Consider the following 23,846-nt stretch of genomic DNA (forward strand, 5'->3'; position numbering starts at 1 on the left):
TCTACTGTTTATATAAAAAATAGTATTCTGTGGTTTTTACACGCAATGATACAGGATATACAAAAATATTTATTTAAGATGGTTTACACTCATTCACCAACTAAACTCTTTGCTAATACAGTGAATGTGCTTTTGAATGTCACGTTTTGGACTTCGGTTTTGGAATAAATGACACTCGTGTGACTAAATCAGAAACCATGAACAAAGGAGAACACAAGTGTGCTGAAGTCTTTTTATTCAAATAAGCTTGGTTTGATACTAATGACATTCAGACATTTTAAAGTGTGATTCAATATTTTATGGGACCACTATGTTTCACATTTTTGGTTTGCATTTTTATTTCTTTAAGGATTTAACAAAAAACAGGCAGCTAATTGTTCCACAAAAACTGTTGATGTAAATAGCACAGAAATAGTAGCAAAATCACTTAGAAAAGAGCATTTTCAAGTGTTCGCAAGCATTTGACCATGACAGTAGAATGTAATATTTCATATATTAACAAACAAGCTCTTTCACACCACAACCTTCAGCTCATCAGCTTTATTGGAAAAAAGAAAACAAAGCAATACACTGTATTCATTTATATCTCTAGGAGACACTTTCTTATCAAGGCATCTTACAATACAGCATGCAAATCTGAGGAGAGACTGCTGAGAAAAATAAAAAGGTTTATTGTTCCTTCTGAAGGTATTATCATCTCAAGAACATTTGTAGTGCCTCAGACTAGCTGTGTGCTTCTTATGTAACACTAATGAAATATATTTATATGCATTTCAGATTGCTCGCTTTATGGAAGCGGTAGGATATTATTTCATTGTGCTGTTCAGTCCAAACTGGACCTGGTCAAAAGACTGCATTCATCCATCTGGATGACGTTCACACTGCAGCTGAATGTGGATCAATTTTGAAAAACACTCAATCGGACATTTTCATTTCTGGTATAAATGTAAATATATTACGTATCAGATTTTTGATTTCAGTGTGAACGGTGTGGTTAGAATTTACCAGATTTTTAAATCAAACTTTACTTTCATCATAACTGCACTCGAACTTCCTTTTGCATGAATTTTAAATTAATTTATGAACTTTAAGTATTATAAATATTTTTTTAATATATTAATTGATGTTGTCAGCAGTGACATACACTGTAAAAAAAAATCTGTCAAATTCACGGTAAAATACTGGCAGCTGTGGTTGCCAGAATTCTACCGTATAAAATACAGTAGCAACGTTTTAGGTTTTACGGTTTTAACTTAAATTTACAGTTAAATACCGTAATTTCTTTAACTGATATAATCTTTATATACCAACCTATTAAAGTACTGAAATCTGTTTTGTTCTTTTGAAATACACTGATAACCACCAAATGCAGGTGATGATGAGAATATCACATGATGAGCCAAAGCCCATCACAAGCAACTTTTAAACAATAGCATTTACAGAAGGTGCAGATGCAGTGTCATTCATACAAGCACTAAACACCATCATGGTGAGACTCCTTAAAATGAAATATGCTATAAACATTAATTTAACAACATTAGATGTAACATACAACCCTAATAAACATAACTGATAAGAAAAAACTAAGAAGAAACATAGTTATTTCAAAGAAAAAACGTCAAATTCAAACAGAATTTGAAATGGAACGCAGGGAATTCTGGGAACGTCAGTTTACGGTTTTTCCCTGTAAATTTTACAGGAAGTTTCCGTTAACCATGTAACAGGTTTTTACCGTAGCATTTTCACAGTTTTTTACCGTTAAATCACGATCATTTTTTACAGTGTATCAAATTGAAAATGCATAGATTTAGGACCAGAAGATTAAAGTTCATAATGACAAATTTCCTTAAAACATTTTTATTTATTTTTTAACTGCAGAAATTACTTTTTTCCATTACAAATATAAAACATATACCTAATTAATTAAAGTAATTAAATAAATCAAAATACAATTAATTTAAAAGGAAAATGACTTGAAGGAAAAGATTATTTTGCTTCTTGAGGGGAAAAAAATAAGTGAGATTATGCTTAAAACAAGAAAACAATGTCTGTCAATAGGGTATATATATATATATATATATATATATATATATGTGTGTGTGTGTGTGTGTGATCCTGGACCACAAAACCAGTCATAAGTGTCAATTTTTCGAAATTGAGATTTATACATCATCTGAAAGCTGAATAAATAAGCTTTGTTATAATAAGACAATATTTGGCTGAGATACAATTATTTGAAAATCTGGAATCTGAGGGTGCAAAAAATTGAGAAAATCGCCTTTAAAGTTGTCCAAATGAAGTTCTTAGCAATGCATATTACTAATCAAAAATTAAGTTTTAATATATTTACAGTAGAAAATTTACAAAATATCTTCATGGAACATGATCTTTATTTAATATCCTAATGATTTTTGGCATAAAAGAAAAATCTATCATTTTGACCCATGCAATGTATTTTTGGCTGTTGCTACAAATATACCCCAGCGACCTATGACTGGTTTTGTGCTCCAGGGTCACACATATATATATTGAAGTCTCAAAAGTTGTCAATAGTGACATTAACATAGAAAATAAAATGCATAGATTTAGGACCATATATTGTAAGAAACATCTGTCAATGGGATAAGGATTTTTTTTTCTCATTAAATCAAGTTTATTTTTCTTTCCACACTGACAGGCATTTGTTTGGTTCTTGTTAAGTCTTTCTGCCTCTCAATTAAATGTATCTTGATTTAAGAAAGTTTAGATATTTGTAAAAATACTAAGTATGAAAATCAATCTGTCCAACCTAAAAAAAAAAAAAACACACACATTTAAGCATAAAATCGTAGTTGTTCAGTTTGGCTTGCAGTGTGAACGCTCCTCTGAAGCACATGTTGGTGTCATGCATCTTCCTTTTGCAGGATATAGCTGAGTGTTCGTCAGTCCTCTAGAGAAAGATGAATCTACAAGAGCTGTTGCATTTATAGCTGAATGAGTCAGTGCATGTGGTGTGGTACAGACTGTGCAAAACGTCAAATGAAATGACACTGAATGGTTACGGTACTCAGCTCAGTTTGTGAAATTTGTCTTCATGAAAGTTTCGTCACAACTTACTGAGGTAAATGAAAAATGTATATTATGAAATATTACTCTGTTTTTCATCATTTCCTTCTTCCATTATATTTATTTGTAGTTCAGAGGAAGTAGTTACAGGCAAGGCTACTCGAGGGTAGCGTCACAGTTTTGTTACATTTACATGCACATTTTATATAAAGTGAATTTTTATACAATACATTCGTGTTTGTTTGCAATCATCACAGTTATAGCTAGAGCTAGAGACATAAATCACTGTTACTCCTTACTTTGCAAAGATCAACTAGGATGACAGGGTAAGGGGAAACTCAGCTCTGGATTGTTGTTGCTTTTATTTATTATCATTTTAATAATAATGTTGTTTTTTCTTGATATTTATACTCTTGAAATAAAAAACTTTACTGCAGTATCTGAGATGTGGAAATTCATCTTTATAGACTGGTGTTAAATGCATTGCATCTCCATGCTGTATATTTGTGATTATTTTTCTGGTTATATACCATTCAGAAGTTTGGGGTTGGTGAGATTTGTTAACGTTTTTGAAAAATAAAAATAAATATTTTGCTCACCAAGGCTGCATTAATTTGATCAAAAATTCTGTAAAAATATTGTGAATTCAAAATAGTTTTCTGTGTGTATACACTGTAACAGGTCATTTATTTCTGTGATGCAAATCATAATTACTCCAGTCTTCAGCGTCACATGATTCTTCAGAAATCATTCTAATATGCTGATTTACTGCTCAAAGAAACATTTCTGCTGCCGCTTCTTCTTCTTTTTCTTCTTGGTGTTGAAAACTTTTGTGCTGCTTCATATTTCTGTGGAAACCGTGAGACATTTTTTCAGGGTTCCTTGATAAATAGAAAGTTCATAAGAACAGCATTTATTTAAAATATCTTTTGTAACACTACATTTAAAATGTTATTACTGTCACTTTTGATTAATCAAATGCATCCTTGCTCAATTAAAGTATTAAATATTTAACTTACCAACCCCTAACTTCTTTGAACAGTGGTTTAAAATATGCTTTTGTGTTTTAAAGCATTAGCAATGGCTAAATGTAAAAACAGTATAGTATTGTCAGTATACTAACACACTATTCTGATCTAACATGCTGTTGGATGGATTATATGCAATAACCTGATGATTACCAGGATATTAACATAGGATAGTAACATAAACAGTAGGGCTTTTCACACTTTATAGTTAATTATGCCGCGGTCACACTTTGAGCATGCAAAATTTAGACGTATAATTAATGAATGAATGAATGAATGAATGATGCATTTATATAGCGCTTTATTGTGTATTGCTGTACACCCAAAGCGCTTTACAATCATGTGGGGGGTCTCTCCTCAACCACCACCAGTGTGCAGCATCCACCTGGATGATGCGACGGCAGACACACTACAATGGCGCCAGTGCGCTCACCACACACCAGCTACAGGTGGAGAGGAGAGAGAGTCAATGAGCCGATCAAGTGTTTGGGGATTATTAGGAGGCCATGATAGACAAGGGCCAGTAGAGGGAATTTGGCCAGGACACCGGGGTTACACCCCTACTCTTTACGAGAAGTGCCATGGGATTTTTAATGACCACAGAGAGTCAGGACCTCGGTTTAACGTCTCATCCGAAAGACGGTGCTTTATGACAGTATAGTGTCCCCGTCACTATACCGGGGCGTTAGGACCCACACAGACCACAGGGTGAGCACCTCCTGCTGGCCTCACTAACACCTCTTCCAGCAGCATCCTAGTTTTCACCGGAGGTCTCCCATCCAGGTACTGACCAGGCTCAACCCTGCTTAGCTTCAGTGGGCAACCAGTCTTGGGCTGCAGGGTGATATGGCTGTGACTAAATGTCACAAATCCGTCATCTTGCCTAACAAACAAATCAGACAGGAGAGTAGATCAGCTCCGGTGGACTTGACAAATGATGTGTACTGACGTCTTTCCGCGGTTTAAATCAAATACGTTATGATGTTCATTCAAGTTTATTTCATGCTTTAAGTAACCTAAATATGAAAAGACAATCGGTTCACGTGTGCTTGAGTCAATACATTGATCTGTCATGACACATTAAAGAGCCACAAAACTGTTTCATACCAGAAGCAACCTGCTCTGTCTTGACTGTTGGCATGTTATCAGTTTCCTCTTTGCTCTGCAATGTATTTTTAGTGCATGAGAACATGATGTGTAGTGTGAGAGCAGCATGGCTTGTAGGACATCGCAACAGTAATTAAGGAGGACGGGTTTTTGCAAAGGGTCAATTGCTATTCAAAACTAGCCCAATGGAAATCTCAGCCTCAGACGTCACAGCTAAACCGCACACAAAATTGGAAATGTGAGCACTTATCAGGATCATCTAAACCCTGGATTTTCAAAAGTATATGAAATATTTAAAGTTCGCGACATAGAATCTTGAAAAATCGTGCCCATTGAAAGTGACCAAGGTTCCCAGACCTTCTGCCGTCAGACTGAAGGTGTAGCTACGCGAGACTAGCCCACTCGCATCACAAATCGCGTGGGGAGAGATTGCTAAAACCGCAGACTTGGAAGTAATTACGACATGGTATAAAGGCAGCTATATTTATAACATTTAATTCAGCTACATATAATATAGGTGAGAATCACTCCAATTGACGCATTTTCCGTCACCTTTTCACGGGTGAGGCAAGCGATTGGGTGTCTAGCTCGCCGGGTAAAAATGGTGCCAACCTCCCTTCTAAATTAGATGCGTTCCTCGGATGATGATAGGTTAAGCGTAGTGTGAAAAGCCCTATTTTCCCTGGCAGATCCTTCCCGGGATTTCTAAACTTCCTAAAATGTCCGGGTTTGGCTTTGTTTTCCTATTGATGCCCTCTCTGCAGTCCTCATGCGTTATATGTAGACCTACATGTATTTGCATTGCTTTGACCGTTTTCTGTAGATCCTACCTTTTCGATTATGCACTATGCCTCCACTCTATTGGTCAAACTGCTTTTCAGTCATTAATTTTAGCAAGTATAAGAACAAAGCCAAACCTGGACATTTTAGGGAAAATTTAGAAATCCTGGCCAGGACATGTCCAGGAAAAAAGGATGTGTAGTCATTCTATGAAATAATGACATCAAAAAAATCCTCCTTTTTACTGTAATGTTGAGAGGGATTTATCAGACTTTATGCTTGATTTCTTGTTGATGCTGTTTCTGAAGCTCTGTCCCGCCATGAAGTAGAGGATGGGGTCGATGCAGCTGTTGAGACCGACCAGAGGTCGCGTGACCTTGTAGATGTTGTTGGAGAGTCGTAGCGCGTCGCAGTCTGGGTTATCAAGGTAACGGAAGGTGTAGTATATACTGCGGTTCACGTGAAAAGGCAAGAAGCACAACATGAAAGCCAGAAGCACAATAATGATCATCTTAACCGACTTCTGTTTGGAGCGCTGTGACATTGGTTCTCTGAGATCACCGGGATCAAGAAGTTTCTTCACCATCAGGCCGTTGCAGACCAGCACCACCCCAAACGGTATGACAAAGAGCAGGAACATCACCACCGAGCTGTAGACCAGATAGTTATTGAAGAGCTCCTGGATGGTGGTGTCATGACAGACCCAATTATTATCATTAAGTCTCACTCTGGAGAAATAAAAAATCGGTGCCTGTAAGGTGAGAATGATCATCCATATTCCCACAGAAACTAAACGAGCGTGATGGCTGTTCATCCAATACAGAGAGCGCATTGGGTGGCAGATGCCTAAAAACCGGTGCAGACTGATGCAGCTGAGGAAGAGGATGCTCCCGTAGAGGTTTGTGTAGAAGAGAAAGCGAATCAGCTTACACATCAGCTCACCGAACGGCCAGTCGTTCTTATCAGCGTAATAGTAGATGAGGAACGGCAGGGTGAGGATGTAAAGCGTGTCGCAGACGTTGAGGTTGAGCATGTAGATGGTGCTGGGCTTCCAGTGTTTGGTTCGGAACAAGATGACGTACATGGCCGTGATGTTCAACGCCAGACCGAACACAAACACCAGAGTGTAACTCACCGGGAGGAGAATGTACTTGAAGTGCTCTTTTAACTCACAATGGTAGTCACTATTATTAGTTCCTCCTGTATTGTTAGCCATTGTCATTCTGATCCAGATCTGTCAGAGAATAAGACAATGAAATCACATCTTAAATTTACAGAGTGATATTGATCTGCTTTTCATTGTACATGCAAATACAGATACTAAAGCAATATTAACTAATCTTCAAAACATATTCTCTATGTTAACAAATCAATATTAGCAGTAAAATGATGCTGTTTAATGTTAGAAAGAGGAACTAATGGCTAAGCTGCCACACAAGAATAGCTTTTTTCAGCAGTGAATTGGTTAGGAAAATATATTGGGATGAATGTCATATAACCTGTCAAGACCATATTCATGTTGTAGTTCACCCCAAAAACAAAAGAAAAAAAGGCAGGGAAAGTATAATTGATAGTCTATTTTTGTAACATTTCATTTCATTGCTTCCCAAACCTGGTCTTGCTTAGAGCAATAGATCTTGATCTAGTTTGAACAACTGGATGTCATGTTGCAATAGTTAATGGAACAAGTGTTCATTGTGGCATCTGTCTGGCCTCCTATACATACACCACATATGCACTTCTCTAAGAGGTGGTAAATGTCCACAAACTGCACACACCCATATTGATACTGTTCTGCATATGAAAGCCTACAAATATCCCGTTCTTAACAGAGTGTTGAAGTAATCTCAAATGGTTTCTTCCAAACTCATGGGACAAACAAATGAGCTTATAAAGAAGTACAGATGATTTTTTTCTGCTAATCACACAGTTTAACAGCACTCTCATTTATGACAGAGAATATACATCATATCGATCAATGAAGCAAATCAACCACAAAGTATCTTGAAAACCTCCTGAGAATATCCTAAGAACTTCCTCAGATAATGTTTCAATAACAGCTAATTTCACAAAAAGACTCCAGGCACTTCCAACACTGGAGTCTTAAAAAACAAATATTTTTCATTACAAATTATATATTATCAAATGCTGTCATAACCAAAACATGATCATGTTATTTAGCATGATTTGAGAATCTAGGAATCTTACAGCAAGTTTTAAATTTTTTTTATTTTTATTATGGGGTCTCAGAATTTCGTACCCCATTAACAGTATGCTTTTTAAAGTTTTTACCAATTTTGGAACTATACAGTTTCGTCTTTTGTCTAATGTTACTGTGTTTTTAGGATGAATCATTGTTGTTGTAACATGAATTATTTATGTCACTTTGGAGAGAGATATTTTCTAAATGAATAAATGTAAAAATGCAGTACATGTTCCACAAACTAACACATCTTGATAGTTTTGTCTATCACAGTGAAATCCAAACATTGCAAATTTTTGTAAGTTACACATTTAGTAGATCGACATAATTGTCAACATGAAAAAAAAAAGAAAAAATGAAGTCACATACTTACATGTGTTTTCAGCAGATTTTTTTTTTCAGGAAAGTCCCCTCACGCTCTTCATACCTGCACAGTCCTGCTCTTCCTCTGCCTGTTCATGCTGGGTTTCTTCCATGTGGGTGGGACTACTCATGTCAACACGCCTCAAGCCTGCTCTCATTGGTCAGTGCATCAGTCAATGACCTATCAATCAAGTTTACCATCAGGTTTAGGTTTCCTGAACCATGTCCACGACATTGTTAACGTTATACATTTTGCTTCATTACAGTTAATCAGATAAGAGAGACAAGAGTAAACTTAGCCTCTACATTAAGACTAAAGAACTAGTCTGCCCAACTAGCAGTTAGCCAAGGGGTAGTCTCAGCCTAAGACGTCACGCCCACGGACCGTTGGCTAAACGTCTGATGCATATGGCACACTTTTCTGGAAACACTTCAGGAATGTTGTAGTCGACATCTGATTGGTTGAATTAAACTGGATTTCCGGGAGACGCGAGTGTCGCGTTTATATTCAGTCCGCCGGGAAACAAAGATGCTGTGGCGCCAAACCCCCTCACGAAAGAATTTACAAATGTGACGATGAACGCTTATGTGAAATATTTAATGTTCGCGGCATATAATCTTTAAAATGCATTCGAGAGTTTGTTATTGTGGCGACATTTCCACACCCCTAAACGTGACGCTAAATGAAACGAACGATGATTAGTTGTTTGACATGTCGGTCAAATGTCCTCATGGGCGGGCCTTGGCCAATGAAAGCGGCCATCTATTCCAGACCTTCAGCTGTCAGTCTGAAGGTCTGGCTACGCGAGACTAGCCAAGGGGTAATCAGTCTTATTTTTTGGATTCATTTTAGACTAATCTGTATATTCATGTAAACAAAAAAACTAAATAAAACAAAAAATATGACCAGTCTTAAAGAGCAAAATTTGACGACTAACTTGTAAGACTTTTACGCAACCCGCCCCTAAGATTGTTCCAAATTTAGACTAACATACACTATTTGTGCAAGCAATTCAGTGACGTAAATTACACTATAGGAATGTTTAGCTAATGTAGGGTGATGTAAAGTAAAATGGCTACAAAAAAAACAACAACAAAAAAACATTTGTGTACCTTATTTAGCACCAAATTATACATATAATACTTTAAAGGTATATACAGTATTACCGTCCCAGTGACAGTTTTGCACCTTTATTTCTGAGAGTGCTGGATGGAAAGTGATACTGTAATTACAAATTAAAGTGATTAAAACTTAAGCTATTCCCAAGAAAGAAACATTTCGAATAGACAAAGTAAAAGAATTTAAGAAACACCTGAAATTTCTTAATAAATTGCCAGTTTTTATTTTACAAGTTAGTGCAAACCAGGATGACAGAAAATGTCAACCTTTGTTTAAAGCATAGTAGCAGATTTATTTAAACTTCACCCTTACACAACTATCTAATATGATTTCCATCTTTAAAAAGTCCCAGTTTATCATTTCATACAATACTGGCAGTAATTGACCAGAGAAAAGTCACGTTCATGTGTTTTAAATTGAAATTGTATTGTATGGCGCTAGCAATGCCAATGTCATGGGTTTAATGTCCCGTGAAAGCATGGACATGCATGATATAACCTCAAGTGTACAGGCTACTTATTTACATAAAGTAGTTATTTATATAATGCATTTATTGATTTTCTTGGTATTTAAACCACATGGTGTACAGTTTTCTTAATATTTCCACACATATCTTCAGACATTTATTATTGATAGCTTATTTATTGATTCATTTTCTTGTTTTAAGCACAACATTTTTTTATTTAAATTTTATTTTAAGCTTTAGTCATTTTGTAATGTTTAAATATTTCTATTTAGCTTTCATTTAGTTTTATTTCAGTTCTAGTTTTAAAAAGAAAACTAGTATTTCAAACGAAACATTTCATTCCCAAGGTGACATTTCTAATTTCTGTTTAAGTTTTAGAAGTTTTGCATCTAATATTTATTTAAATTTTTTTATTTTAATATTTATTTGTTTCAGCTTTAGTTCAGTTTTGAATATTTTTACAGTTTTAGATTTAATTGACAATAACAGCTGGCTTGACGCCCTGATCTCATCAAAGGTATGTTAAGACAGCTCTATCTGATTCTGTGTCCTGGAACAATATCCTGGAACTGAACCAAATTCCAGTGAATTAGTGAAATGCTGTTGTGCTGATACTAACTGTCCTGACACACCTTTTCATAAACACTTAATAAACCTATATTCCCATGAATCTTCAGGCACAGTGTCAGTTTGCAAGGTTCCTAAACAGAAGCAGCCCAGCAGGCACACAATATCATAAGACATTGATATATGGTTAAATTTCGGTTGCGACGTCAGGTGACCAAAATTCTACGTAAATTCAATGTCTAATATTAAATTGATGTCCAATACCGACGTCAGCTGATGTTCATATTATGTTGGTTTAGGTTGTGTAAGTCATTACTAAGTATTTGACTAAGTCAATGTCAGATTGACGTCAAATACTAACGCAACCCAATTTTCATTTTCAACCAAAATGTCCGACGTCATGTCCAACGTCAACCCCACGTTATATAGACGTCCAGTGCCTGCTGGGACAGTTTTATGCAACATGAAAAGAACGCAGCATGTTCTCTGGTCAAAGAGCACATATATATATAGCAATATTGTCCTTCACATTCTATAAAATGTCCTTTGGAAGGGTCACGAGGTCCTTCTATTTATACAACACCAAATGGTTCCTTATTAGGAGCTACTTTTAAGATTTATTTTTTTGTATTCAGACATTTCATCAACATTGATCACAGTCATTCATCACAGGTCGTTTTCCTGAGTGAGGCCCTTCACCACAAACTTTTACATTTCGTTTTCCCTCAAGCACATTATAAAGAGGTCGAGGGTGAATTCCTATTTTCAGATCTTGATTTACTTTTCTTGTTCTTGATGCTGCTTCTGAAGCCCTGTCCTGCCATGAAGTAAAGGATGGGGTCGATGCAGCTGTTGGCGCTGGCCAGAGGTCGCGTGACCTTGTAGGCCATGCTGGCAGCCTCCAGCATTGAGCAGCTCACGTGTTTGTCCAAGTAACGGAAGGTGTAATATATACTGCGGGTCACATGGAAAGGCAAGAAGCACAACATGAACGCCAGAAGCACAATGATGATCATCTTCACCGATTTCTGCTTAAAGCGCTGTGACTTTGGACCTCCACCAATACCGGGTTCCTGAAGTTTCTTCACCATCAGTCCGTTGCAGACCAGCACCACCCCAAACGGTATGACAAAGAGCAGGAACATCACCACCGAGCTGTAGACAATAAAGTCATTGAAGAGCTCCTTGCTTGTGGTGTCATAGCAAACCGTTGATTGTGGTTTCATATCATCTTTATTGTTCATCCTGGAAAAATAAAGAATTGGTGCCTGTAAGGTGAGAATGATCATCCATATTCCCACAGAAACTAAACGAGCGTGATGGCTGTTCATCCAGTACAGAGAGCGCATTGGGTGGCAGATGCCTAAAAACCGGTGCAGACTGATGCAGCTGAGGAAGAGGATGCTCCCGTAGAGGTTTGTGTAGAAGAGAAAGCGAATCAGCTTACACATCAGCTCACCGAACGGCCAGTCGTTCTTATCAGCGTAATAGTAGATGAGGAACGGCAGGGTGAGGACGTAAAGCGTGTCGCAGACGTTGAGGTTGAGCATGTAGATGGTGCTGGGCTTCCAGTGTTTGGTTCGGAACAAGATGACGTACATGGCCGTGATGTTCAACGCCAGACCGAACACAAACACCAGAGTGTAACTCACCGGGAGGAGAATGTACTTGAAGTTTTCTTCTATCTTACAGTGATAGCGATCGCTGATGTTAGTTGTGGTTGTGTTGTTAAATATTGCCATTCTGATCCAGATCTGTCAGAGAAGAAAGACAATGAAATCAATCATATCTGAGGAATAAGATATGAAATTCAGGACTGAGGGGACATCATATACAAATTATTTACATAAAATCTGTCAAACAAGCAATATTTAATTAGTTAAAATGAATGAGATGAGATTTATTGCTGATAAATATATAAACCCAGTTGTTGTGCATTTAAGTCAGAATTTTGATAGACATATTGTAAAAGAAAAAAAAATCAGCATGCATTAGCTAGTATATATCAGCATACAAGTGTTTCTTGAACTTTGTTGTTAACTGAGTTTTTCCAGTTGTTTTTCAAAGCCCAATGTAGAAAATGAGCTTTAAAGTAGCGCTCAATGCTTGTTCTGGAAGTCAAACACACCCCTTATAGTGCTTTCATTAATGACACAGACCAACATATCGATCAGTGCACTGAATAAAGTCATAAAGTAGCTGAGAACTCACTAAGAATTCCCTCAGAACATCGTCCAGTGTTTGTTATAAATCATATCTGCATCTAATGACATTTGAGGTAGTTTAAACTATTGAACAAAAGCTATTAGACATTGTGACAGTTTTATGTTAAGTAGACGGATCATAACTTTTATGAATGCATAATTTAATTTGTATTTATTTTTTAAATATTAACAATCATTTTACAGTGCAAAGTCACTAAAAACTTAATGACACATAGTAATGTATTTTTTACTGATGTTAAAGAATCATCATTTACACATGCAAAATTAAAAGCAACTCACACAGATACTTTCAGTGGTTCCTTCAGCAATGTAAGCAACAGTTGTGCCTTCTATCAGTTTGCATACCTGCAGAGACCTGCTTTACCTCTGCCAGTTTATTCTGCATATACCCACTGTGGGTGTGTTTCCATACCTCAGCCTGCTATGCTCTTATAGGCCACAGCGTCAGCCAATAATATGTCAATCATTTTGGAAGCATCATAAAGCATGACTGCAGGGAGGGAGGTTTGTGTCACTTTAAAGGAATAGTTCACACAAAAATTAAAATGTGCTTAAGATGTACTCACCCTCAGGCCATCCAAGATATAGATGAGTTTGTTTGGAGAAATTTAGCATTACTTCACTTGCTCACTAATGGATCCTCTGCAGTGAATGGGTGCCATCAGAATGAAGAAAGTCCAAACAGATTTTTTTCGCTTGTAAATGGTGCTTGATCTGTCTTCAATTCAGATGAGACATCCTTTTCACTGGAGGAAGCAATAGTATGGATTATGGACTCATTTTTTGGAAGCAGCTGGTTGAAGTAAAAAAAAAAAAAAACTTAATGATTTGTTATTTATAGGCAGCTTTCAATTTCACAAGATTGTAACTGATGGACTGGAGTGGTACTGGTGGAGTGGATTATTGTGATGTCTTTATCAGCTGTTTGGACTCTCATTCTGACGGCACCCATTCACTTCAAAGGATGCATTGGTGAGCAAGTGATGTAGTGCTACATTTCTACAAATCTGATAAAGAAACAAACTCATCTACATCTTGCATGGCCTGAGGATGAGTATTTTCAGTAAATTTTCATTTTTGGGTGAAATTTTCCTTTAACTCATAACGTTGTTATCAGTGCCATATTTCCTGTAACCAAGTTTATTTTAGAGTTCCTGATGCCTGCTCCTGCCTAGTCATTCCAGCTTATAATTTGAAGTCAATGTTGATTCATATAAGTCAATATTGATTCAGATGATGAAACAAACTCACCTATATCTTGGATGGCCTGAGGTTGATTTTCAACAGACTTTCATTTTTGGGTGAACTATTTCTTTAAGGTTACAACTGAGATCACATCTGTTTATCAAGATTATGTTTCAGTAATCTATTTCAAATCAATAATACTGAAGAGAAAAAAAAAACACACCATGCTTTGCATTTTAACATGTTTCAGGATAGTGCCCTTGGCGAGAACCCTGCAGAGTTTGGCAAAGGAAAAAGCCGTATGCTAATTATCAATAATTAACGTCTTGCCCAACAGTACAGTGAAGAGAATTTCACACAACCCAAAAGAAACTGGAAATTCATTCGTTCAGGGAATATATGTTTTAAAATATATGGCAGTTTTCTTTGAAAATTGATTCTTAGTATTGTGTTCGTCATTCTGTTTGTAATCATAGTTTTTGTTATGTTCTTCAAATATGTTATCTAAAGTAATCAGGCTGACTTCATACGGTATATACAGTAGCCTCAATAAAAAAGCTGCAAAGCTTTGTACTGACCTGTTCCTCTGTTCCTCTCAGGTTGCATTGATCTGAGACCTTCACAGTTTCATTACAAGGACAAAACAGGCTTCATCAGATTTACACGAGGTCCGTCATCCTTACTCTGTGACTCTGTTACTGTAAAGGAAAGAAAGAACGTCAAGGTGTTCGATTGCTGTCTCACTTGCCTCACAATACTGTATTAATTATTACCCTTAGTAAGCGGAGTTATGAACCTGAGCTCAACTTTATGTGGTCAGTCTCTGCACGTACAACAAACGTTTGGACACACTTGACTGAATTTATGTTTCTCATGATCTTCAAAACCTTAAAATGTACAAACGTAAGTGGCAGATAGGTATATATTTCTTTAAAAAAATTAAATATAAAATGTTAAGGATAGGTCTAGAATCAATAGAATGCTTCAAATGAGTCCCAAGATGCACCTCATAAAGTTAGTTGATGTCCAAAGTGAGCAGAACTGGCATCTAGACAAAGAAAAAAGCACAAATTTCATTTTTGATCTCTCCGACATGTAGAAAATAGTCATAATAAAGTCTGAGTGGTAGTTTTGACTGTTCTATTCAGAGAGATTTACATTGTGGGGAAAGAATCTCTGTTAGAAATAAATAGGAGGTTCATCCATTTTATGAGATTCTTAGATCTGATTATTGTTATGCATCATTGTGCAACATCCAGTGAATTTGATATGATCAATATTGCAGATACACAAGACACAAGTTAAGGACCTTTATGACACGTTCCTCTGCAGATTTAGTGGTTTTGTATGTGGATGCTACAGATGAGTTAGACATCCCAGAACTATGCATTTGATATCTATTATTACCGAGTTCTACAGTCGATTATTAATTTTGCAACTCTGTCGGAACTCGGAAGTAAATCAAAATTTGTTTTGTTTTCATCCTCTGGATAAAGAATCATTAGCCTACTAATTTTACTATGGTAAAGGCCTATTTTGTGAATAGTAATGAACTCCATTCGCCGTTGGCGTATTCTTGAACTGTCCAATCACACAACCTCATTAATATTTAAATAACCAGCTGACCATTGCCCACGTGCCAACGTAAGCCAATCAGGTTCTCCTAGTGAGCGAACGTCCCGTTACGTAATTAATATTCATGAGCTACGCCTTCCCCGTGGTAGGGTTCGTCCAGCAGAGCTCAGTGTGCCCGGTCCGGGGCGCTGTTGGGCTGGATTTCACGGTTGGAGACTCATCTTTGGAGGCATATTCTCTCTTTCATTACTTTCTCCCCTGATCCGCAGTGTTTGTTGAGCGTCTGCCCGACTGGACCTGCTTCATCATGGCCGTCTGAATTCAGATCCGAATCCCAGTCTGATCCGCTTTTCTCAATCATCCATCCCGATCGCTCTGGGAATCATTTCTTTGGGATTTTACTTCATTTGTGCCAATGTTCAAACATGCAGCCTCCGCCAAGAAAGGTAAGAAAGCAGCGTTGGAACAACGTGTGTTTTTTTTAAATGTGATTTGTTACATTGTCCCGAAGTTGCAACTTTGTGCCCAGCCGCGGTTTGTTTTGAAACAATGTATCAGTTTTTATATGTAACGGAAACAATGTATCAAGAGTTTTCTCGCGCGGTCCTGTTTTATTGTTGTTTTTAAAGCAGCAGCGCTTGCGAATAATCCCGAAATTCAGCAGATCTTTTCCTAGAGATGATAGATGAGTGTTTAAGGCTCAGATTAAACCGTGCAGCCATGAGAGTCGTCTTGTTTTGTGTGGTTTTACTCCGAGTGTCCACGCTTTTGTCAAATAGACGCATCACTGATCGTTTTTCTCACCCTGAAGTCTGACATTGTGTTACACACCAGGGCTTAAATGTGTCCAAATGTCATGCACATGTGAGAGAAATGCGTTTAAATTCATGTTTTACTGTCTCTCTCTCTCTCAGAGGTGACAGCAGAGGTGTTGGGTTTCAGACTCATGTCCCACAGGCTGTATGAAGGAATGTGAAATTACCAAAACCATTGCATTCCTATCATTTATGCATTCGAATCATCAAAGCATTGCATCAGAGTAAAATCCTTCAAGGTGACGTCTGACTTTTTGCAATTGCTTTGTCTTGTGAAGAGAAGGAAGGCAGATAGCATGTAGCACACGTTTAACCCACAATAACCCTCTTATTTTCGCTAAACGACGCTTTAAAATGCAAATATTAAACAAAGATGCGTTTGCTCTGGTCGTTGTCACGCTGATAATGTTTCCTCTCTTTTGGATGCACAATAAATGACGTCAAGCTCTTTCTGTAGATGTGCAGGACACAGGATAGCCTACACTACAGTAGATGATTTGTGTTAAATGTGAGACTAGAAGGTGCATGTGCTGGTCAGACAGTAAATGTGTTATCTAATGTGTCTTTCATGCCAAATATCTGATCTGTGTCTGGCACCGGTGTGGATATTTCCATAAAGACCTGAGTAAATGCCTGGGAAATGTGCTGTTTTGTTGTTTTCCTCTGATGCAAATGCTGCTGTGAGTGTTTTCTCCATCTCTGAGTAATAATGCTTCACCTGTACAGCTCAAAGTGTTGACGAGAGCCGTGGAGCCAGCTGTCAAACCGTGTTATGGTGTAGCATTGTGTCCTGCTGATGCTGGTAGGGTTGGATGCCGGGCGTTCTGTATTATTTTCCATCCTCCTCGCCTTTAACCTTTAGGGAGTTGTAACAGAACCAATTATCTCCTCACCTGCCAAGTGGAGAACTTCTGTTGTAATTAACAGTTTCTCCCCAGATATTAGTCAACCTGCCCGGGCTCATTGGTCTGGTCCCATTGGGTTTTAGGCTGAGTATCGCACCTTCTTTGTAGCCATGTTTGCTTCAGGTACCAGTACCTGTGAATGAACCCAGACATTGAGGAGAATGTGTTCCTCGTGATTGTTTTAAGAGCGTTTAAGAGAATGGTAAATGAGAATTTACTCACCCTCAGGCCATCCATAATGTAGATGGGTTTGTTTCTTGAATGGGTGCCGTCGGAATGAGAGTCCAAACAGCTGATAAAAACATCTCAATAATCCACACCACTCCAGTCCATCAAATAGCATCTTGTGAAGCAAATAGCTGTGTGTTTGTAAGAAACAAATCCATAATTAAGCCATTTTTTAAATCATTGCTTTCGGTTAAAATACTCATCCTCTATCCATGATATTGTTTTATTCAGTGAATAAACAATTCTCATCTGAGACATTAACAAGACATTAATGGACTGGAGACTACTTGTGGATTATTATTGTGATGTTTTTATCAGATGTTTGGACTCTCATTCTGACGGCACCCATTCACTGCAGAGGATCCATTGATTAGCATGTGATGTAAAGCTGCATTTCTCTTAAAGCTACATCTGTTCTGATGAAGAAACAAACTTGGATGGGCTGAGTATTTTTGCTGAACTATTCCTTAAACTCATACATTTGTTATCAATTCCATATTTCCTGTAATCAAGATTATTTTATAGAGTTCTGAACGATTACGCTACCAGTCATTCCAGCAAAGAGCTGTTTATGTGCTCAATGTTGATTCATAATTGAATGGTTCTTTATCATTCCATAACTTTCACTTCCACATACTTTAGAATGTGAGCAGTTAAAGGTCTTAAACGAAACTATCACCTGCGTCTTTATTGTTGACCTCAAAGCATTTATGTTTGCAATTTCCTGTAGATAAACCAAAACTTTTATCTTTCATATTACTGGTATGACACTACACACTGCCAGTAAAGAACCTTTATTTTTAATCGATGGTTCCTGTTAACATCCATGGAACCATTCCATTATAGTGAAAAATGTGGTGGTGTTTTTTTTTTTTAAGAATATTAAAGTGTTATTCAAAAATATGAAAATATGTTTTTTTTTTTTATAGGAAGTGCTCACTGGAAGTTTTTTTTTTTTGGGGGGTACCTCCCTTTGGTACCTTTATTTTTCAGAGTGTGATAAAAGAAAAATGTGACAAAATGATGCTACTGCCATGTATTTTTGGACAGAATTCTGTGGTACTTGAACATGGCACTTATTCAATACCATGGTATACTAATAATAATAATAATAATTAATTACATTTATCTAGCGCTTTTCTAGCCACTCAAAGCGCTGTGAGGGGGGATCTCCTCACTAATATTTTAAATGTCTTTGCTGATTGCTTACGTTAGTAAGTGGAAATTCATAAACTCTTCTGTTTTTGATACCGTTTAAATTTTATATTTTATAACATAATAGTTTATGAACTCTTTAGATGTTATTCAATAATATGGAATTTTAGGATGTATCATACTAGGAAACAAGTCTTGCTAAATATAAAGAATACATTTTTCTCTTAATAGAAATACATAATCTGTTGTAATTTGTAGTGCTGTCAAACGATTAATCGTGATTAATCGCATCCAAAATAAAAGTTTTTACTGTGTGTACTGTGTATATTTATTATGTATATATAAATACACACACATGCACATATATATTTAATAAAAATTTTATGTTTATATATTAAATATATTTATATATGATATAAAATTAAATAAATATATACATGTAAATATTTTCCAAATATATGCTGTATTTCTGTGTATTTATAAATACATAATGAATATACACAATACACACACATATATTATGTAACCAAAAACTTTTATTTTGGATGCGATTAATCGTTTGACAGCATTAGTAATTTGCTATAAATCTTTAATCGTATCCAGTTGAAATAACTTGGAAACATTTCTGACATTTTAAAGCATTTGAGGCATTTTACACTCTTCAGTACTTTTATGATGATGCGTCTCTTCAGAAATGTCCATGTCAGCAGAAAAATATAAACATCTGTTTTTAATGAAATAATTTTTTTATGGTGTTTCAACTGGTGTTTCAGTTGATTTTTAGATCAGGTCAGTTAGATCAGGTTTGTGATTGCACCTCTTATTGTTTAGAATACTATATCAATCTATATTAGTATAAACTATAAGATGAGCAGTATTATTTTGTGTAATATAGAATCGTTAAGTTTAATTGTTATTTTCAGGCAGCGAGTGTCAAAAAAAAAAAAGAGACTATTTTCAGACAAGTTCCCTGAACACTGCTCGTCAGCTTGTCCCGCCCCCAAACTCACGCCATTGGTTGTTTGGTCAAACTCACGCCAATGTTTTGAGTGACATCATGCCAAACTGTGACAGGAAAAAGTTTTAACATCCAAAAAATGAGGCGCTTGAGCTTTAATTGCGCTTGTGACAGTGGAGTGACATTCGGTGTTTTTTCTGAAAGGAATCGACCATAAAACTGTGTCCGTCTGCTCTGTTAGAGTTTGATTAGTGGGAATTGTGCTCTTGTTGTTTGGAAGGATTGTGAATTTGTCGTCGTGTCTCGTACAGCTGACTGGAGCTGGAAACACAATAATGAGCTCATGTGGGACAGTGTGTGTGTTTGTGCAGCTGGCATGTGCCATCCTCTTCCTCACCTCTAATGATGTTGTCTGCTCTTCAGGTAAAAGTGACACAGGAACTGAAGAACACGCATATGGAACAGCTCGGCCGCCTGCACCTCAAACACCAGACGGAATGTGATTTATTGGAAGATATGAGGTAAGGAATTAAAAACAGTGCCTAAAACACACATGAATCCTAAAAAATAAAGAATAAATCAGGCCACAGAAAAAAAAAAAGAGCAAATTCTCTCCATTTTTGAAGAACGAACACAGGAGCGGGATGTGACGAAGGCATTTCCTTTGGACTTCCTGCTCACGGGCCAGTCGTTCCCACAGCTGGAAGTCATAACTGTGCTGCTTTTCTCTTTTTTCCTGTTTTTTCTCTCCTTGTCTTCTCTTAAAAGGGATTGTGGCCTGTTTCAGAACAGGGGGAGGGATTCGTGTTAAAACCGCTGCGTTTGGACATGGAATTTATGCCCTTCTTGTGCTTGTATGTGTTTGTACATGCTTACGGGTGTTTAAGAAGATATTTGACAGTGGCACACCCTCACAAGGGAGCTGAAGACAAAAATTGCTGTGCAATTGTAATCTGCTGCAGAGGCTATTTTGGTGTGTGTTAGTGTTACGAAGTGAAAAGACGTTTGTGTCCAAAAGAGAGAGAGAGAGAGAGGGTCAGGATGGGCTGAACTCCATGTTTTTACAAGTAATTAGTTGATGGCCTGTCTGAAAGGCTAGTCTAATTTAAGGGTGAATGTGTAATTTCTAGCGCCTCTAGGGTTCGTTTTTAATAATAAAATTTCAAAAATAACTATATAATAATTGTTTTCAAACAGGTTTTCTAAACACTTCTCCTATTTGCCGTTGCAATTTTTATTAAATAAAAAAAAAAAAAAAGTTTGCATACCGTATTTTCCAGAATATTCAGGAAGTCACATTTTTAATTATTTGAAACATGTTGGGACTTAAAAGCAACTTAAATACTTGTATTGCTGGTGCGTCACTGGACCTCCTGTACATTCTTGCTCGATTAAAACATCTGATTCTTAAATTTAGTAGTCTGTTTGTCATACCTTCTGTTCGGAGACTTTATTGCATGTCAGTTCTGCCAGCATCTAGCTTTGCATCTTTGCAGAGAGCTGCTTGCAGAACACTTTAAAAGCTTTATGCCTCATAGCCAAAGACCTTCAGCTGGTGTTTCTGCTGTCCCCAACTACAGGCAGAAAATAGTGAGACATGAAAGTCAGTCACGCCGTGAGTCAGCTAACCATCTGGAATCCTGCCGAATGTGCAGGTCCATAAATGCTGCTAGCGATGATGCCTTGTGTCCCATCACCATTGTTAGTCAGGCTAGACGCCATGTTTAAAGGTGATGCTTGTAATTATTTAGGTATTTATTGTATTATTTAGTGAAAATGCTCAGTTTAATGTGCAGGAAGAACTGCCAAGGAAACATTGATCTGCTTTTTTGATGCCTGTCAACTTTGTCTCGTCCGATTTTGAATCACTGTTTGCCTTAATAATGGAAGTCAAAGATGGAAGGGAAGCATGAAAACCCATTTTGAAACTGTTTTTAAAGTCTTAATCTTTGCAGTATTGTTTGATGTCACTAGTGGTGTAGAAACTACACACTTTATCTTCAATTTGATGTGAAAATGAGGCTGTGAGGCAGAAATGGAATCCGATTAAGATCTCAGACTGTCCAAGATCATGTCTAACTTTGAGAAAACATAGTTTAATTATGAGAAAAATATATTTATATATTTTCTATAGAAGCCCGTTTCAGCCACAGAATTAAAAAATAAATAAAAACATAATTACTGCTTTTTATGGTAGTGTTATGAATTTTTCTTGCAATTCTGACAGAAAACTGCAAGATATAAACTCATAATTGCAAAATATGAGCTTGAGATGCTAATTTCCAATTGCGAGTTTATAAAGCATATTGAAAAGTAAGAATTGCAAGATATAAATTTGCAATTGCAAGTCAAAATTGTCAAACTCAGAAATCTAAGATAAGTCGCAATTACCATTTTTATTTTTAATTCTGTTGCGGAAACTGACTTTCATAATTTTCAATGTTGACTTAATGCAAAGAGGACTGTACTTTCATATAAAGTATGCCCACTGAGACAAAAGCTCAGCAAACATGCAGTTAGCTAAATGGGACTGAACTGACGCTCCGGTTTATCAGTGTTCAGGGAATTTAATGGCCTAAATCGAGTCAATAAGAATGTGCACAGTCTGCAATTTCACTTGAGGAGTGACTTTACAATAGGAAGAATCGCCGACAACAAACTACGTTTCATATAACTCCTCCCCGAACTTCTCGCTGCCCTGTATCTTGCTCTCTCATTGGCTTTAGGTCATCGCCGATGTATTTTTCCGTCAGAACTCATTTCACACAGCAGGAATTTGAATTGCCGACACGTCCAAATTGTGCAGTGTGAACTCGGCATAATCTGTTGCAACAAGAAACCTCATTGTGTCAAATATTATGTTTGCGTGCATTTAAAAGTGACTTTATGGACTTTATGGACTTTTAATACATCCATAGATCTGGTCTCTGTCCTCTGTTTCTCCATCTGACTCTTGCTGACAAACACATACGCAAACATTCTCAAGGTGGTCTAGAGGGATAAATCGATGTCTCGGCCAGGAGTCAAAGAGCCCCATTGATTGAGCTGCTCTTGTGAGTTTGATCTTCCTGTTTACCTACTGGCCCACTAATGCTCTGACCGTAATCTCTCAGACAGGACGAGGGGACGGCTGCGTGAGCAGATATGTTATTACCATAGAACTTCATAACGTTACACTCACACTGTCAGATATATTTGGCGGTGAGTTCATAGTGTATTTTTGGAAGTGCTGCTGACTTTTACAGACCAGAACGTTGGAGTCAGTAGTAACTTCAAACATGAAGGGCTCTGCTGTAGTCTGTGTTTTTATTTCTACTGTTGCTCACCTGTTTGCAAATGTGCAGACGCTGATGTGAGCATTTGAGTTACTTGTTGAGGGAACTTCCTGTCCAATTCTGCCAACAGGAATGGTTCTGGGTGGTTGCTAGGCTGCTCTGAGTTGTTGTCTATTGGTCAAAAAAGTCCAACTTCAAGATATTCCAGTCACTAGATATGGCTCAGGTGAGGTCCCAACTTATTTTTGTCTGCTGGGCAAAAATCAAGGTCTAATTATTTAGAACAATTCTAGCATTAGTGCTGCACTTTTTTCCCATCTTTCCTCTATCTAATAACAATTGTGAATTTTTTTAATTTTTTTTTTAATGTGATTTTAAAAACGAACAAAAACAAAAAGCTCCAAGTTTGCACAATTTGGCCAGAAAATGTTGTGATTTTTAAATATAATTAAATATGACTGTTAAATAATAATAATAATACTTATTGTCATTGTATGTTGTTATAGCTACTTATTTAAATAAAAACAATACTAATATTACGTGTGTAATAATGTCTTAATTTCTTCATTTTTAAATGTTAAACCATCATGCTTTGACAGAAAACCGCTCTGTGCCTTTAAAGCTTCTCTTTTGTTGACAACAGCCGGTTTATAAATGCTTCTCAATGCAAATTTGAGAAGAAGTTTTGCGTATGTTGCATTTTCAAATGCACATTATAAGCACATGTAAATATGAGTTCAAGTGCTGATCTGAAACACTGACACTGGATCATGAGATGCGCATGCGTAAATCACTCTGAAGCACACAGCACATATATTTAAATACATCACACCCTTTGCGATCTGA

At 36.8% G+C, this 23,846-nt stretch overlaps 3 protein-coding genes across 4 annotated transcripts in view; 1 reads left to right on the forward strand and 2 right to left on the reverse strand.

Moving 5' to 3' along the window:
- Positions 1 to 3,141: 3,141 nt before the first annotated feature.
- LOC306843085 (P2Y purinoceptor 2-like) lies at positions 3,142 to 8,707 on the reverse strand. The gene is made up of 2 exons (XM_079374345.1): positions 8,537 to 8,707; positions 3,142 to 7,194 (listed from the first exon to the last, which is right to left on the reverse strand). Exon 2 carries the CDS (start codon positions 7,180 to 7,182, stop codon positions 6,202 to 6,204), a length of 981 nt encoding a protein of 326 aa, XP_079230471.1. The 5' UTR covers positions 7,183 to 7,194; positions 8,537 to 8,707; the 3' UTR covers positions 3,142 to 6,201.
- Positions 8,708 to 10,310: 1,603 nt separating this feature from the next.
- On the reverse strand, positions 10,311 to 13,260 carry LOC306843086 (P2Y purinoceptor 2-like). The gene is made up of 2 exons (XM_079374346.1): positions 13,184 to 13,260; positions 10,311 to 12,433 (listed from the first exon to the last, which is right to left on the reverse strand). The coding sequence occupies exon 2, from the start codon at positions 12,419 to 12,421 to the stop codon at positions 11,414 to 11,416; it is 1,008 nt and encodes a 335-aa protein (XP_079230472.1). The 5' UTR covers positions 12,422 to 12,433; positions 13,184 to 13,260; the 3' UTR covers positions 10,311 to 11,413.
- Positions 13,261 to 15,930: 2,670 nt separating this feature from the next.
- The window catches only part of LOC306843321 (F-BAR and double SH3 domains protein 2-like), an 82,804-nt gene continuing 74,888 nt past the window's right edge, over positions 15,931 to 23,846 (forward strand). For both annotated transcript variants that reach the window (XM_079374728.1, XM_079374729.1), the window contains exons 1-2: positions 15,931 to 16,110; positions 20,149 to 20,246. In XM_079374728.1, the coding sequence (XP_079230854.1) occupies positions 16,090 to 16,110; positions 20,149 to 20,246 (119 nt within the window). In that variant the 5' untranslated portion in view covers positions 15,931 to 16,089. The remainder of the gene's footprint in view (positions 16,111 to 20,148; positions 20,247 to 23,846) is intronic.

This window comes from Barbus barbus (genome assembly GCF_936440315.1).
Source record: "Barbus barbus genome assembly, chromosome: 23".
NCBI lineage: Eukaryota > Metazoa > Chordata > Actinopteri > Cypriniformes > Cyprinidae > Barbus > Barbus barbus.

Excerpts from the sequence above, each read along its gene's own strand:
- LOC306843086 (XM_079374346.1), bottom strand. The coding sequence starts at position 12,421 with ATGGCAATATTTAACAACACAACCACAACTAACATCAGCGATCGCTAT.
- LOC306843085 (XM_079374345.1), bottom strand. The coding sequence starts at position 7,182 with ATGACAATGGCTAACAATACAGGAGGAACTAATAATAGTGACTACCAT.